Source organism: Rhipicephalus sanguineus, chromosome 8, assembly GCF_013339695.2.
Source record: "Rhipicephalus sanguineus isolate Rsan-2018 chromosome 8, BIME_Rsan_1.4, whole genome shotgun sequence".
Classification (NCBI taxonomy): Eukaryota; Metazoa; Arthropoda; class Arachnida; order Ixodida; family Ixodidae; genus Rhipicephalus; species Rhipicephalus sanguineus.
Window position 1 is genome coordinate 44,005,135 of NC_051183.1, and position 16,697 is coordinate 44,021,831.

The 16,697-nt window shown below is 44.9% G+C and overlaps 1 protein-coding gene across 1 annotated transcript in view; it reads right to left on the reverse strand.

Moving 5' to 3' along the window:
- LOC119401789 (tyrosine-protein phosphatase Lar) overlaps positions 1-16,697 on the reverse strand; it is a 50,465-nt gene that overhangs the window by 18,494 nt on the left and 15,274 nt on the right. The window contains exons 5-9 of the mRNA XM_037668762.2: positions 14,396-14,689; positions 11,161-11,288; positions 9,658-9,865; positions 4,564-4,725; positions 308-409 (exon numbers count right to left, since the gene is read on the reverse strand). Coding sequence (XP_037524690.1) covers positions 308-409; positions 4,564-4,725; positions 9,658-9,865; positions 11,161-11,288; positions 14,396-14,689 — 894 coding nt within the window. The remainder of the gene's footprint in view (positions 1-307; positions 410-4,563; positions 4,726-9,657; positions 9,866-11,160; positions 11,289-14,395; positions 14,690-16,697) is intronic.

The window sequence follows — 16,697 nt, forward strand, 5'->3', positions numbered from 1 at the left end:
TTATAGAAGTTTACATTGGGCGAACAAACCGCAGTCAGAGTAAAGGGCCCGGTGCCTCTACGAGGTTCTAATTTGTCGGGACAACAAGCAAGCTACATTTTTTTTCATTTATTACACTAAGTGTGTCGTTATCTAGATGGAACATGTTTAGTGATATGCAGGCTTTAGGTGTCATGTAGTGTACTTGCGAACGAGATCATTCAATCCGGGAGCTTTTCACGCATCTCCAAGAAATCTGACATCACAATTTCAGAGGAATAAGAGCTGTGAAGCATGCACTGACGGCGCAAGATAACAAGCGGCTTACCCTTGGCGAAAGGGTTCCAGTCTTGTGGTGTAATCACATGTGGTGGAGTAGGCTGATTTCGGGAAACTTCTTTCCACATAATGCCACTTTCAACGTCTTTATCTGTGAAGAGACGTCTATTATTCCTACATCTGCAAGCTCAACAATTTTTACTATACTCTTGAATATTGTCTTTGAATGATTCACAACGGCTGATCCAATACTAAGCTAAATGTGAATCAAACCGCGAGAGAGTGAGAGAGAGAGATACGAAGAGGAAAGGCAGGGAGGTTAACCAAGCTTTGGCTCGGTTGGCTACCCTACACTTGGGGTGGGGGAAGGGGGAATATTAGAAAGGAAAGGGTAGAGAAGAAAGAAGAAGAGTAAGAAACAGATGGATGAACAGCGTGAAACTACACAACACGAAATCGCGCTGTTAGTTCACAGGCGCTCATGAAGTCCGGTGGTCCTCAAGAAGCACAAGAGGGCTTTCGATCCTTGCGCATATGCGAGAGCGTAGGCCAAGGTCCCAAGATCTTCTTTTCTGTAAGTGGTTTTGAGTCCAGGTGACGGAGCTTGACCTCCATACTACGTCGTTGAGTCTGATATGATGGGCAGTGGCATAGAATGTGTTCAAGCGTCTCCTCGCAGGCGCAAATGTTGCATGCCGCACTGCTGGCCATTTCAATCAGACACGAATACGCATTCGTAAATGCCACGCCCAACCACATGCGGCACAGTAAAGTTGCATCGCGTCTTGAGAGCCCGGATGGCAAACGAAGTCGCAAATTTGGGTCAATCGAATGCAGGCGCGCGTTGGAAAAACCCTGCGTATTCCATTGTAGAAGAGTGATACGGCGTGCAAGTGATTGTAGTCGCCACGCGGCGTCCGTTCTCAAGAGTGGTATGGGTGACCGCAGGCCTTGGTCATGAGCCGATCGTGCAGCTTCATCCGCGCGGTCATTGCCGACAATTCCGCAGTGACTCGGCAACCATTGAAATAGAGGTTTAGATTGAAGGAATGGGCCAACCGAAACAGCGTACATGTTAGCGATTTGCTGTTGGTTTAGCTGACCTATTTTACTTAATATACATCAACCGCGACACGGAAGGATGCCTCTCGGAATGTAAAAATTGAAGCATGACTAAGAGCTTATTTCCTATGAGGCAGTGAGAGGAATGGCTATTTCAGTTTTCCTTGGACTGCCATGCTGCCAGCAAGATGTAATATGCATGAGTATGTCCCAGAGATACAGCAATATATCGAACGGACATCTTAATAAGGTATCATGCATTATCTGTGGATACATCCGTCAAGAAACTTCACAGCGAGTTCAATTACCAAACATAAAATAATGAGCACCGCGGACGGCATTGTCTATAACAGATCATTTTAATGTAGTGATACTACTGGCAGAATTCCTCACCATTCAATACATCATTTTAAAAAGTCGAGCCGTAGTGAACAATACGTGCAAGTGTCTAAACGATACAGCGCATTGAAACTTCGCTCTGTAAATCTGGGCGTGTAAGCATATCTAAACCGAAAACAGATGCACTGGAAGTGGCCAGGACATAACAACCATCGATATTTTACTAAGCTATTGCATATTGGCAGAGTTGCGGTACTGCTCTGTGGATTTTTCAATAAATATTTATGTAGGTCAAAGTCTTCGATGCCTCATCATACACGGAAATTGACCGTCGACGGCGACGGCGTCCGGCGTCTGTGGCGCGAACACGAGTGACGCAAGAAATCATCATCATGTGGGAACGTCCCCACATCATGCCATCATAACTCATAAATCCCTATATTTGTGCCGTCGTTACGATGTCACCATAGGCGTGCGCACACGGGAAGGGGGCAGGGGGGCGGCCGCCGCCCCCCCTAATCACCTATGAGGGGGGCGCAAAATCTGCCCCGTACATTCACCCTTCTAGTCGCCTAAGAAGGGGGCGCAAAATCTGCCCCATACATTGACTTAGTAGGGGGGGGGGAGCTGCGATGAACCTTTGCCCCCTCCCGCCCTGATGGGGAACCCTGCGCACGCCTTTCGATGTCACTGTGACGTCACTATGACATCAGTACGTGACGGTACTTTATGACGTCGTCGCGTGACATTGTCGCTTGGTCAAAGATGGGTCGATCACGGAGGCAGTGCGAAACCAGGTAAGGTAGAGATAGCTTCAGTCTCTTCACTATTGCAAGTGCATAACGCACTAATAAAGCAAAAGATTGCTTATTCGGCACCTGTTCTCCAGGGGTTGTCGCAAACTACCGAGGAACGCCTTCAGAGAATACTGGCAAGGGGGCTAAGGGTGTGCCTAGGAGTCCCACAGGCAACTTCGAGTCCTCTCGTTATAGCTGAAGTTCGTCATCCGCCATTTACTGTCATACGAACAGTCGAAACTTGTCGACATGTTTACCGCATTTTAACTCAGCACGAGATGCATCCATTGAACCTCGCACTTATAGAAAGAAATAAATGTAAGCTTCACAATATCGTTCAAGAACATAAAGAACTATTACCGAGATATGAGATAAGCAGAGTAGATATTAATTTCCCTCCTTGGATGCTGCCAAGACCAAAGATACAGTTGTCGGTTGAGGGAATAATATCAAAAAGGGACATGTTCATGATATTCGCGCAGCAGCTGGCACTATTCCAGATTTATAACCTATATCCACAGTATAGTCACGTGTATACAGACGGCTCTTCCCATGCAAATTCCTCCTCTTCGGCTTTTGTCATTCCACACTTGGCAGTAGAGCAGCCATTTAAATTATGTAGAGTGACGTCTTCTACCGTTGCGGAACTCTTTGCAATTCTATCCGCGTTGCGCTTTATAACATCAGTAAAGAAGGAGCAAAAATGGGTCATTTTTAGCGATTCACAGGCCGCTCTAGCGTCTCTACAAAGTACTAGAAAAGATTCTCTAAACTCTTCCCTATTATATGAAACCCTAAAAGAACACGCAAAAGCAAAAGCAATGAATCACGTGATCGCATTCCAATGGATACCAGGTCACTGCAACATTCCAGGAAACACTGCAGCGGACGCCGCGGCAAATTGGGCGCACAATAACGAAGAGACAATTAGCCTTCCAATTTCTCACAATGAAATCCGCCTACTCCTGAGACAGACAACCTTTAGCCTCGCCAAAGACAAATGGTTCGATGAAAAGTCTAAAAATTCGGACTTATATTTAATAGAACCTGACATAAAACTATGCATTCCATCAGACTTGAGAGAAAATAGGAGATTTGAAGCATTAGTCCACCGCCTACGGCTTGGCACAGCATTTACGCGACACTTCCTACACAGGATAAAACGTGCGTCTAGTACAGAATGTTCCTGCGGCCACCCTGACGAAGATGTACATCATCTACTTATCGAGTGCACAAACTATGAATCACAACGAAAAGTATTACGAGCAAGTCTACTACTTTTAGATAGAAGGCCTTTCACATTGACGAAAATACTAGGTCCATGGCCAACGCAAGTCTTCAGAAAAGAGCGCTTGTCGCCTTGAAAAAGTTTCTTGAAGAATCGAATATTTTATGGAAATATTGACCTACTGCACACGATGTCGACTTCCCCTTCATACTGAAGGAATTGTGTTATGTTTGTGATAGTGTGTTTGATTTTATGTGTCATCATTTGTGTCAGTGTGTTTTCCTGTGCATGTCAAGCAATACAGAATATTTGAGTTTGAGCGTATACAGGTGAACTGACTTTTCCCATTTGAACTTGTCATACAACACTTGTGTACATATGAACCTATTAGACGTATATGAACTGCCATGAGATGTTCGGCTGTGAGTATTTTGTACATATGAACCTATTAGACGTTTTAGAGGTTTATGAACTGCCATGTGATGTTCGGCTGTGCGTATTTTCCTGTGTTCTACTGTATTGCATTTTGTGCCCTTATTAATCTTGTTACTACATATTCTGTATTCTAAGCGAAAAGGAGTAGCCGGTGCCACTATAATGGCACTAACCTCTCCTATTCCATCATTTCAATAAAAAAAAATAGCTTGCAATGCCTACGATCACAGAGGCAGAGCAAAACCACGTTGTGCAGAAAGATTTCACAGGGTTGCGGATGAGGAATAATAAATCGAATGAGAAGAAAAAGATGATGGCTTTCTCCTTCTAGTCGTCTCAGGGGAATACATGAGACCCTGTGAGCTTTTTTTTTTTTTCTGCTAATACACATTCAATCACTACCGTGACTATGCACACACCCTGCAAGGGATTATGAAAACTTACCGATGAGTTCGGCAGATCCAATGACCACGTCGTAACGTCTGATATCGCCGTTTATGTCATCAAACATGTCATTGGAAATCATGAACTTCTTCTGGGTGTCCGGCTCCGGCGCAGACGGACAGTCTCCGGCTACCATTGACACATTCTTCGGAGGCGGTGGGTCTGCAAGCGAGCACAAACCCATACCGCTATATTGCAAGAAAGCACTGCATTTTTATTTTTACCCGCGCAAACGCCGCAAAAACGGACTGGACAAACCGCGGCGGCCGTATTTCGATAAATAGAGAGCCGTCTAGTTAGATTTAGGTGCACGTTAAAGAACTCCAGGAGGTCGAAATTTCCGCAGCCCTCCACTACGGCGTCCCCCGTAATGATATCCTGGTTTACTACATGAAACCGCGGCAATGATTATTATTTCGAAGTGGTCAGAGTACACGCACAGATCACACGCTCCCATTCACATTTAGTTTGTTTTTTTCCACCACGTGACCCCGCGCAGACGAAGTGGACGAAATACAGGCGCAGCTGGCGCACTAAGCTTTTCTTTGGACAATACTTCTTGGACCTCAGACGAACTTGAACGCCTTAAAACGCCTTGTTAATAACATGTATAATAACGCATTTAGAAACGTGATGTCCGAAAACATTAGCGTATCCCCGCAATAAAAAGATTGCTCTCTAAACTTTCTTATGGTAAAACGCATTGAACACATGCTTGAAGCGCCACAGCTCGAACATTACTGCGTTTTCCTCGATCATTTAGACTTGTCGCAAGGCGCAGGCAGAGCGCTGCCGCTGCATTTGAACGACACGAACAGATGAGGTAGTCCCGAAAAATGACTCAGCAAGTGCAGCCAGACAGAAGCGACCGTATAAATATACGTTATAAGTCCGAGTGACAATTTTCGCATCGAGAAATTCGGCTCCTTTTTATAATGGACGGCAGACATATTGTTTTCGCGTGTTTATGATGACTCTTGTGCCGAAGAATTTGAACATGCATCAGCGAACAAAATTATTAATTCACATAACCAAAGAAATAAATCATGATCAGACACCAACGCATGACTTGTAACTGAGGCATATGTCTTCATTACCTGCCAGGCATAGCAAGGACTAAAAAAATATTCGCTGCAATTTTCAAGTTCTTTCAAAATGAAGCTGAGTGCGCCAGCAGGAGCAAGAGAAAAGAGATGTGCCTTCACTCGTGACGAGTCTTCCTGCCGTTTCACAAGCCTGTGCGATATCAGTTCCAGTTAGGCATCGAATGTTTACAAAGCGCGGGCCTTTCTTTGTGCATCATCATTAGGGCGCTAGCCATGTGCGTGTCGCCTCGTCGTCGTTAATGTACCGCTTGCACACAGCCCCTCCAAGATGCGTGGCGACTGGAAGTGCGTTCATGCCAGCCCACCGGATACGGTAATGCTTGTGACCGTGGTGCAAAATTGAATTTTATGCGCCGAACCCGATAGCTAAGACGCTGGTAATAAAGAACGTGCACTTGTAAATGAGTAATGCGACAGCCTCTAGCAGAGTCTGCTGGAAAGGTGATAAGTCTCCCTGTTATTAACGCGAGAACTTTAAAGAGCTCGTTTCGCGGAAATTCGGGCGTCGGCGTCGTTGGTAGTGAGCGAAAAATCAGCTTTGTCCGTGAGCGAAAAATTGAGAAAGATACAAATAAAGTAAATAATAAAAATCTTAGGTTCGAGTGCGAATTAAACCCAGGCCTGCTGTGTGGCAAGCAGGTGTTCTACCAAAGAGCCACGCCATTGCTTGAAACATCTTCGAAAAAAAAACACTATATGAATGTCATGTATTGGGAGGAGTCTCCTTACCGTATGTAATATTGCGTTGCAGAAGCGTAAAAGCGGTGTCAGGCGTCAAACATGTGAACTGCGCAACTAATGGTTGTTTTAAAGGCCCACCCATTACAAAGCGCTCACACGTATTCAATAATCATCCGCAGCAAAAGCATCAACAAAGTGAGCCGCTGCGTAGGTTCGCGTGTTGCCTTACGGAGGCGTAGTGGCCCTTCGCTGATTTGCAAAAGGAAGAATTATAACGTAGTGGATACTTCGCAACTGTACTTGCAGTAGGCATTCTAGGATGCTTTGAAACAGCTAATGTTGCGCGCACAGGAGTTCGTTTCCTTGCTGCGCAGTTGAGGTATCCACCGGGAGCCGAAGCCAGGTTAGCAGTTGAGAAGACGATGCACACGGGGCCTGATTACACTATGACGTTCAGTTCTTGAAGACAAAGCTCAAACGTCCTCCAAATTTGTTATGATATTCTTCAAATGTAATATAATTAGGATACGCGCAAGTCCCGCAAATTTTAATGCGGAAGCATGTGCCATTAGCAACAGGTATGTCTACTCAGTGCTTAATTATTTTTTTCTTGGAAGTGTTTAGTGGCGGTGTGCAGATAATAGTTGAGAAAAGTGCGTTGTTGCTTTACAATTAGCGACTTGCAAAATGCGCAACTTGAGAAGGAACGATTTGATTTCTCAATACATATTTACAGGCGTATGCCAATCCGAGTGACTCGTACATCTCATACAGGAAAGCTGTAAAAGAGGGTCCGATCAGCTGTTGCATATATTGGAGGATTATTATGAAAGTCTGTAAATATGCAAACATTTTTTTCACTTGTTTAACTAGATCTGATGACCTCATACTTTCTTAAAAAGGATCATTGTATACACACCTAACTTGGGGTCGAGTTCACAAACCATTCTTTTTCAAGTGTTCTTTGGCATAGGTCAGCTGCCTACGCTAATGGTATGCCCAGTGTCACAATTGGCTGAAATTTTTCTCCTGCGAACTATTCCAGCGGAAATGCTCTTTTTTTTTATAAACGGCCATCGTTCGCACTAAGACCTTAGCTTCTTCTTTAAATTTCCTTATAAATGACGCACCGATAATATTTCATAAAAAACATGTACTAATATTAAATTTCGCCTAGAGGCCCGCCTGCAAGTATTTGCCAATTTTGTCTTATCCTATCTAACCTTGAACACGTAGCCAATGAAGTGCGATACTAGAAAGGAAATGGATAGCTCAGTGGGCATCCTAAACAAAGCAAAGTTTGTCTTTTTTATTTCAGTGCGCTATATGCGAGGTTACTTTCCTGTTATAACCGAAGATAATTACGTTTGGAAGTGAAATCTGCAGGCTCCCCTCCTGAATGTGGTGTGACATTTACATCAACTACGTTCGACGAAAGATTTATTTCGCGAACGCAGGATATAGAGTCAGGCATGCCAGAAAAAGACAAGCGAAACAAGAAAGCATGTCAAACTTATTCTAAAATGAAAAATGATTGAAACGAAGTTCCAGGTGTGGGAAGCCTGTGAGGTGTCAATCTTGCGGACATATGCGATTCAACTGGATGACTGCCTGACAAGGATATTGCCCAATCCATCGCACTCCTAAGAATATTCTGTCTAAATCAGCAAGTTTAACACCTTTCCGTGTTCGCGCACCTAGAACCCCAGTTCGTTCATTCCTCGATGTCGGTCACACGTTTGCTTTGTAGAGAAGCATTGGAACGCTGTAATGGGTCTTCCTCTCGAGCGCCTTCTAGTGGATCGTCCTCTTCGTCTCTTCTCGGAGAGCATGCTCCTCGTGTTCGTGCTTGTAAGAGTCTGCGAGTCTGCGATCCGTCGTGACTATCGTATTTGTGCATCGTCGCCGTCAATCACGCCGTCAATAAACGTCTTTACAAATTGGTGGAGTGCTGTACCTTCACAACACCTTCAGTTTTCTTGTTGCTTTTTCGTCATATTTGGCTGTTTATTTTACGTTCGCGCACTAAACCGCTGTCGGATGTCAGCGCCTATATAATGTGTACCTTATTATGTAGCCGTTTTCGAGCTATTTACAATGCAACGCCTGGAAGACATTAGTACGCGATGACACACAGTCCATGAATTGATTTTGTATAAAAACCGAGTGGACATTTGCAGATATATTTACTGGTGGAACGAGCAACGAGTGGCACTCTTGTTTTTCTTCTAGAACTTCCGGTCGAGCCGTTACTTCCGGTTTACGGAGCATTGAGAAAAACTCGTGCGAGAAATAAAACTGGTACGAAATCGATGGTGCTGGTTCACTTTACGAGTTATATTGGAGGCATGTTATATTAGAGCACACGTTTACTTAAGACAATGGTCAATTACCTGTCAGGATTATTAATAAAAATAATTGAAGCAGTTCATTAAAATATCAGACGGTTTTCTTGTGAGCAGCTCGGATCGTTGCGGCCCCTACCGAAGGAGATCTAAACCGTTTCTTCTCACTGTGTCCAGTGTTTCCCGCTGTTCTGTTATCCCTTTTGACAATGTTCCAACTAGCCCAGTCCAACGCCTTGGTATCGCAGATCTAAACCAGGCGCTTCTTTCTACGCGGCCTCCGAGATTCGTTTCGGCAGCCCAAGGAATACACCTCGGCACACGAACGTCGATGTACGAGTGATGTCACCTGACACCTAAGCGAAGGGTTAGGGCAGCTTCAAATGTTTTACCTACTTGCTTGTTTACAAAATTACTGCAGGTTCGTCACAAGGCCCACAAAGGAAGGCTCATTGACGGGTGTGAAAAACCATGAAGAAGGCACAGATGTAGACACGCGCGTGCAGATGAAAGCAAATACTTCGCTAAACGGGCATGCTGAAATGGGCGCAGGCAGTTGCGAAAGTTACGCGATGGGGTCGATTATCTTAAGGTACAGAGTAGTGCTTCATTAACTTGACGGTTCTCCTGTTCCGAAAACAAGTTTAACTTGTGTTTCCCTCTCAGTAAGTTCTCACGTCGAGGTGAAACTATTTACACACTGTTTACCCTTACTTCCAACCCGCAACAGTGGCGTAGTGGTTGCAGTGCTCCACTACTGACCCGAAAGTCGCGTGATCGAATCTCAGCCAATGAGGTCGCGTTTCGACGGAGGCAAAATGCTAGCGGTCCATGTGCTTATATTTAGGTGCACGTTAAAGAAACCCAGGTGTTCGAAATTTCCGGAGCCCTCCAGTACTGCGTCTCTTATAATCATATCCTGGTTTTGGAACATAAAATACCAACAGTTGTTATAACCTTACCTCCAGCTGGAACCTCCACCTGGATTGGCGACTCCAGCGCATCGCCCCAAGCGCTGACGTTAACGTTGATGCCACGCACGTCGAAGGTGTAAACGTATTCGGCGGGCAGTTCCTCCACGTCGAAGGTGCAGACAGCAGGCATTCCATGGCATACACTCGCAACCGGCAGCAATTCACTCGGAACATTCGTTAAAGTTGGTTTGCCTGGCTGAACAGTGAGAACAAAAATAGCTAGAATATGCAGAACAAATGGTGACTGGCATCCTGTAGATTATTATTCTGCGTTATTCCAGCAATATGTAGTAACAGCGGGTGCTGTGCGAGCAACAGTTTTATCGTTATGCAAACATCAGCAGGAACCAGTTCACTTATAGACACACTCGGTGCAAGAGGTCTCATGCTCGAGTGATGCCAGGACAATACACTTGAAAGCACATGCACTTCGACCACTAGGGAGCCACAATAGTTAGATCAAATACATAATTTTACTTATTATGTAGATGAAGCTTCTGGAACTAGTCCTTTATTGTTCTTATTAATTACTGCAGATGAATAGTGTCTTCTATATCATTGTGGTATATATGAGAAGTGTTTTACCATAATGGAATACCTGTCATTGAAAAGATTCTTTAGTCGAATGTGCTCGACATATAATCCTACATGTGCAGGTTCACTCCACAGTGCTCCGAATATTCATGTGAGCAGCTTTTCATAGGAGACGCCATGATGCAGCAGTAAGTGATGAACATATCATAAAACGCCGCTGAAACAACTTTTGTGTAGTTATGTGATTTCGTGTGTTGCTAGAGTTCAACTTGAGCAAAACATTCGCACCAAGCAGAGTGCATCAAGGCGCATTAATTTTACCCTTTTCTCAAGACGTGCTTTCTCGCCTAAACTTATTCTCCGAGCGGTGGGGGCTAGGCTCTGCCTTCCTTACGTTATTAGGGGGGGGGTCGCCCCCTCCAATCACGTAAAGGGTCGCACGAAGTATGCCCCATATTTCTATTCGTTCAGACCTGTCCCGTCATTCTTTAAAAAGCAGGGCTATGACGACGTAGGTTTTGGACGATAATGACGGCCGAGGGCCCCTGACGTTACATTTCGAGAGCGGTTTACTTCCTGTCTTTACTCCCGGAAAATCAGGGACCAAAGGCAGGCCACTTTGAGAAGCATGTCATCACTTCATGTTCATTTTTATTCGGTTGTGTAGCATATAACCGATCAACGGGAGGGGGGGAGGGGTCTGCGATAAATACTTTCACCCCCCCCCCGGCTCCCTTGATGGAGAACCCTGACCACGCCTATGCTTGAAACCTTACAATTTATGCACTGTCACAAAGGAAAAAAAATGGTCTGCTCATGATCTCCGGGGCCAATACTACCGCCTAAATATTTTTCTAAAAAAATATCGACAACACCCGTTTCCGAGTCTAGAACAATAAAGAAGGCGTAAGCATGCCTGCACTACAAGGGTCTATGGCACGGACGTGAAATTACTACCTTAGTGGCGTTGTAGATGACCACGTAACTCTGAAGCTCTCCTCTTTTTTGAAGGGGAGGACGCCAGGTGAGGTGCACAGTGTTGTTCTTGAAGGCCACCAAGTCCAAGTCCACAATAGGCCCGGGTGCTGAAAAGAGGAAATGAAATGGCAGCATGGTGTATGTTTTGGTTATTTCATAACGGCCTTCAATTAGCGTAACTGGCGACAGAAAAAACAGTAAAACGGCGTCTCTGTATTTTAGGTCATCTTAGAATACAATTTATTTCTGAGCTTTCACACACACACAAAAAAAATGTTACATCTGCATGCTTCTGAGTCTCTTGCTCTTTAGCCTTACGAAACATCGATGAGAGCTTCCATCACTACATCTTGGACGAATATAACAAAGCGTGGCGAACGTCTGTGATCCCCGTTGAATGGAAATCATCTATCGTGAAACCAATCTTAAAGCCTGGGCGCCCTGCAAAACACCTCAAGTCATACCGGCCCATATCACTAACTTCTAATGTTATGAAGCTGATGGAGCGAATGGTGCTGTTTCGTCTAGATGGCAGACTACAGGAGCTCAATTTCTTTCCTGAAGTTATGAGCGGCTTTCGTCGACATCGTTCAACCATCGATAGCATCGCAGATCTCGTATCAACACTTGAATCTGCTCGAGAAAACAGGCACTCTGCATATATGCTCTTCCTGGACGTTCAACAAGCTTTTGATTCGGTGCCACATAAGGAGATTGTCTTTGCACTTATGACTGCCGGAATTTCGGGTCGACTGCTTAATTTCGTGCGTAACTTTCTATCGGAGCGCAAAATGAAAGTACTCATCGGAGGAGTGACAAGTGAATCGCGCACTGTTAAATGCGGTGTCCCCCAAGGTAGCGTTCTGTCGCCGCTTCTCTTTAACAGTGTACTTGCTGGGCTGCCAAGCCGATTACCTCAAGAATATGAGTTCCCAATAGGCATAGCAATCTATGCTGACGATATTGCACTGTGGATAAGCGGTCCTTCGCAGCAGGGTCCGCGTCTTCGCGGAATTTTGCAGAGAGCGCTGAATACTACTACAGAGTACCTCGAAGAAGTTGGTCTACAAATTTCGCCTGCTAAGTCAGCCGCCATTGCTTACCATCCCAGACAACGTGCTCGACGAAGCATGAGCCGGCTTTACATCGGAGATACACCAATAGAGTGGGTACGACAACATCGTTACCTGGGCGTAATTATCGATGATCGCCTGTCTTGGCGGCCTGCCGTTACCTCTGCGAGGCGCAAATCACAGACGCTCTTCAAGTATGTGGCTGCTCTGACTGCTAGGGGCACTGGCTGCGATCAGACGACAGCCCTACAGGTGTATCAGTCAGCTGTGCTCTCTGGCTTGATGTACGCTTTGCCAGTCTTGAACGTGCCACCTACTCTGATATCTCAATTGGAACGGGACCACTGTGTTGCCCTCCGAATCATACTTGGTTTACCTCGCGAGGCGCAATCTGTTCCTCTACTCACCGAAGCGCACCAGTTGCCCCTGAGGCTACAGGCAGACCAGAGAGCGCTGCACCATATCGGGCGTTTGCACCGAGCAACAGACGGTAAAGCACTTATTAATCGCCTCACTCAACGCCCGGGATCTCGCATGGGGAAAATGGCGGCATTGTTTACTACGATTGCCGGCAATTCAGAAGATTCCACTACCTTCACAACCCCGAAAGAGTACAACCAGTGCACCTTCCCCATTTATCTATCCATTCCCGGAATACATAAAAAGTCTGACCAGCCTGTTTCGGCACTATTTCAGTTGGCCCAGTCGCACCTATTTGAAAAGTTTGATGACTATCTCCATGTATTTACAGACGCATCTGTACGCAGCGACGGCCAAGGTGGCTCTGCAGCTTTCTATTGCCCTTCGACTAACATCAGACGGGTGTTTCGCATACCGCATCCATCTTCATCAACAACTGCGGAACTATCAGCGATTGATGTTGCTCTGAAATACGTTCAAGAAGAATTAGGATCACCAAAGGTTGTCATACTCGCAGACTCTCGTGCTGCCCTTAGCAGACTGTTGAGAAAAGACTGCGACGGTCCAATTACATGCAGCATTGTAAAATCTGCCACAAACATTATTTCTAGTGGGGTGTCCCTCATTTGCCAGTGGATACCTTCGCATGTGGGTATTGCTGGGAATGAAGAGGCCGATCACGTTGCTTCAAGTTGTGCCCACAACGAGTGCGACTGCCAAGAAATTTCGTGCCTGATAGACAACGCTCGTCTGTTGATCCGCCGACATCTTTTAAAGCAGCACCCTGACCAACGTGTCGCAAGCCGCGGGTTGTTCCCTCCCCGTATTCGTGGTCGTGGATTGCCTCGTTGTGACAGAGCCCTCTTATATAAGCTAAGAGTTGGCTCCGTATTAGTGCGTGAGCGCTTATACCGACAAGGTCGTGTAGACAGTCCATCATGTACGTCGTGTGACTCCTGTGAGACACTAGAACACATAATTTTTGAGTGTCCCGCATTTGTTATGCAGCGAGCACTGCTCATCAAGGAATATGGACTTATTGGTCTCAAGTGTACGAACCTTGATGATTGCCTGTTCCCGAGGGGTTGTGCTGCTCGGCGTGACCAGGCCCATCGAGCCCTACTTACTTTCTTAAAAAACACCGATTTGGCCTCCCGCGTATAGACAATTTTCCTTGTGACCACTTATTCGTGTTTACGTCTGTGTTATTTGTTTTTTTTTCTTACCTATTTTCTTTCCTTTTTCTTTCCCCCCTATCTTCCTTTCCCCAATGTTTCCCCTTTCCCAAATGAGCAGGCAGGCGTTGTGCCCCTTTAGGTGGCAGTTGTCAGCCTGTCCCCTCCCTATTTCCTCTGTGTCTTCGTGTTTTCTATGTATTCAAACCAAATAAATAAATAATAATGCCCCAATTTAGATGTAGGTAGCGCGTAGATACAGCGGTAATACGCAGACGGAAAGATACAGTTAAAGAATATTGGATATAGTATAGAATTTACTTGACACGCATTCTTGAATACTGGCGAAGGCATGCATAAATTAATGTCAACATTACCTTCTATTATAGAACAGCCTCAGTGTGGTTATTTACATTTAGCGTTGTTGAACAAGAACAAGAAATTTAGATGTTCGACTTGACATACAACAGTTGGTCTCATTAAATATACGTATTCGAATCGACTCAGCCACATAGCTGTTCAAGCGGCTACTAACCCACTACTTACCTTCGGGCAGTGTGCGAGCGTGGATGCGAACTGGAGGACCCTCAAAGCGCTTCGTCTTGTGCTTATTATAAGCGCGCAGTTGCAGTGTATACTCGGTGTACGGTTCCAGTGAGGATATCTTTGTACTCCTCGGGCTGATATCCGTACGGTTGATTTCACGGCCGTCGGCACTAAGGCTCCAAGTGAGGATGTAACCCTCGAGTTCTCCGTTTTTCTCCTGCGGCTCCGACCAGTTGAGGATAAGGGACCTAGACTCAAAACGAGCCACCGAAAAGTTCCTAGGAGTCGAAGGTGCTGTGCAAAAGAAAAAAAAAACAAGTGTTATTATTATCCGCCAATTTGTATTAAGAAAAAAAAAACTGAACCCCCGAAACAATCACAAATATTTCACAAACGCTCACAAACCTTTCACAAGCATTCACAAACGTGTTCTTAACGAACGACTTTTTGCAAATATTGTTGGTAAAAAAGTTTTTTTTTTTTTTTCCCGATCCTGATGCAGTGCAATCTTAACTGCGTGCATGCCATTATCCCGTGGCATACCAACTTGCAGTGATTAATGAAAACCAGCGGATAGTGAAGCCAAGAAATGTGTAGAGGAAGTTAACTGCAATGTTTTAAGTGTATTGCAGTAATTGTGATGCAGGTGTGAAGAAAATAAGGTGAACAAAAACATAACTTGCCGCCGGCAGGAAGCGAACCTGCAGCCTTCGGATAACGCGCCCGTTGCTCGGGTGCTTTGTCGCAGCTACTACAAAACACTTTAGGGGGTATGAAGGAAAGACGATGACTTTTAAGGCCTTCCATGCCTTCCTTGGCTTAACTATTTGTTTATTTTAATTAAGGTTGTGTCAAACAACAACAGGAGCCCTCAATATTGCCCCAAACTTGTAATGATGTACTTTTACGTATGTTTGCTCAATGTAACCACATATTGTATGTGATACGGCCTGCTAGTTATTGCACACGCGCGAGGGACTAAACATAACGATGCATAAAAATACCAGCTTACATGTATCGGCAAAACTGAATGCTAAAGTAACGCGTTAATTGTAAGCAAGACTTGTGCGAAAATGACACTTCATTGGCAGATATTCCGGTAATATAGATTGTTGGAAGACTTGAGTAAATACACTTGCAGTGTGCACCATTATAACTTGCACTAGACTCCATTTATCGGTTTCTAATGATACAATCGGCGCATATGATACAAAATTTTCCAGACAATTGTGTTTTCTCATTATCCGGCGTTTTCATTAGGCATCACGCTTTGTAAAAGACACGTTAAATATTAAGTGCAGGTCTGGATGCGTTGACATTGCAACTGTGTAGTCGCTAGGTGAGCAGGCAATCACGAGGGTAATAAAAAACAATGACTGGTACGAGGACACTACAGACAGAACAACGTTAACTTTATGCGAAATAATCTAGCTAGTAGACGTTTGAATTTCTCTCTGTTATAATTGGCTTTTTTCGGGCACGAGTAGTCGCGCTAATAGCTGCCGCGCAATTATACGAAGCGGAGAAATGCGAACGTAAAACAACCCTCCACATATTCTTCAGCCATTAGCTGTATTAACATTAGCCGCATTATATTTCCAACAGAATCGACAGTGGTATCGCAAAATGATACTATACTTTGTATTCAACCTTAATGAAAACCAACAGACAATGAGCTCTTAAGGTTATATCAACAGATAAACGAGCCCTTAAAATTCCCTTCTTTCGTTCATTGATAGCGAGGGCCTCGTTCTCATAGACATGATGCCTTCAGGTAGCATACGAGGGCTTATTTGTCAGCTGTCCGCACATTAAAAAGATCACGTGCTACGTGACGTCAGCTGGCAAAAAGAGGGGCGGGAGGCAGCCAATCCCCGTCGCGCCAGCTTACTTCATTTGTTATCTGTTGTTCCTATAACAGCAGTAGGGTCGCTGATTCACTGATATTATCTACGCCGGGCGGTATTGTGGGCCTTTTCAGTTTGTCTTTCCACGGCCGACATTGACCTATCGTGGTGCTGGACACGTGGCCAGTCTCTATAATCTGGTAGTGGCGATTGACAGCCATTAGCGGCGCGTCTAATCAGTGCAGATGTTAAAATGTAGAAAGGAGACCTTCACATATTGCGTTTCATACACCATGTGCAACACAGTAGAGGCTAGCGGGAATTCGTATCGTAAAACCTTCGCACCAACAAATAGTTCAATGTATTTACCACCCATAATGTGGTTTCGTGTTCTTTTTCTGGCTTAGTAATGCATGAAACGTTTTGGCCATTACACACAAACAATCTCATCCATG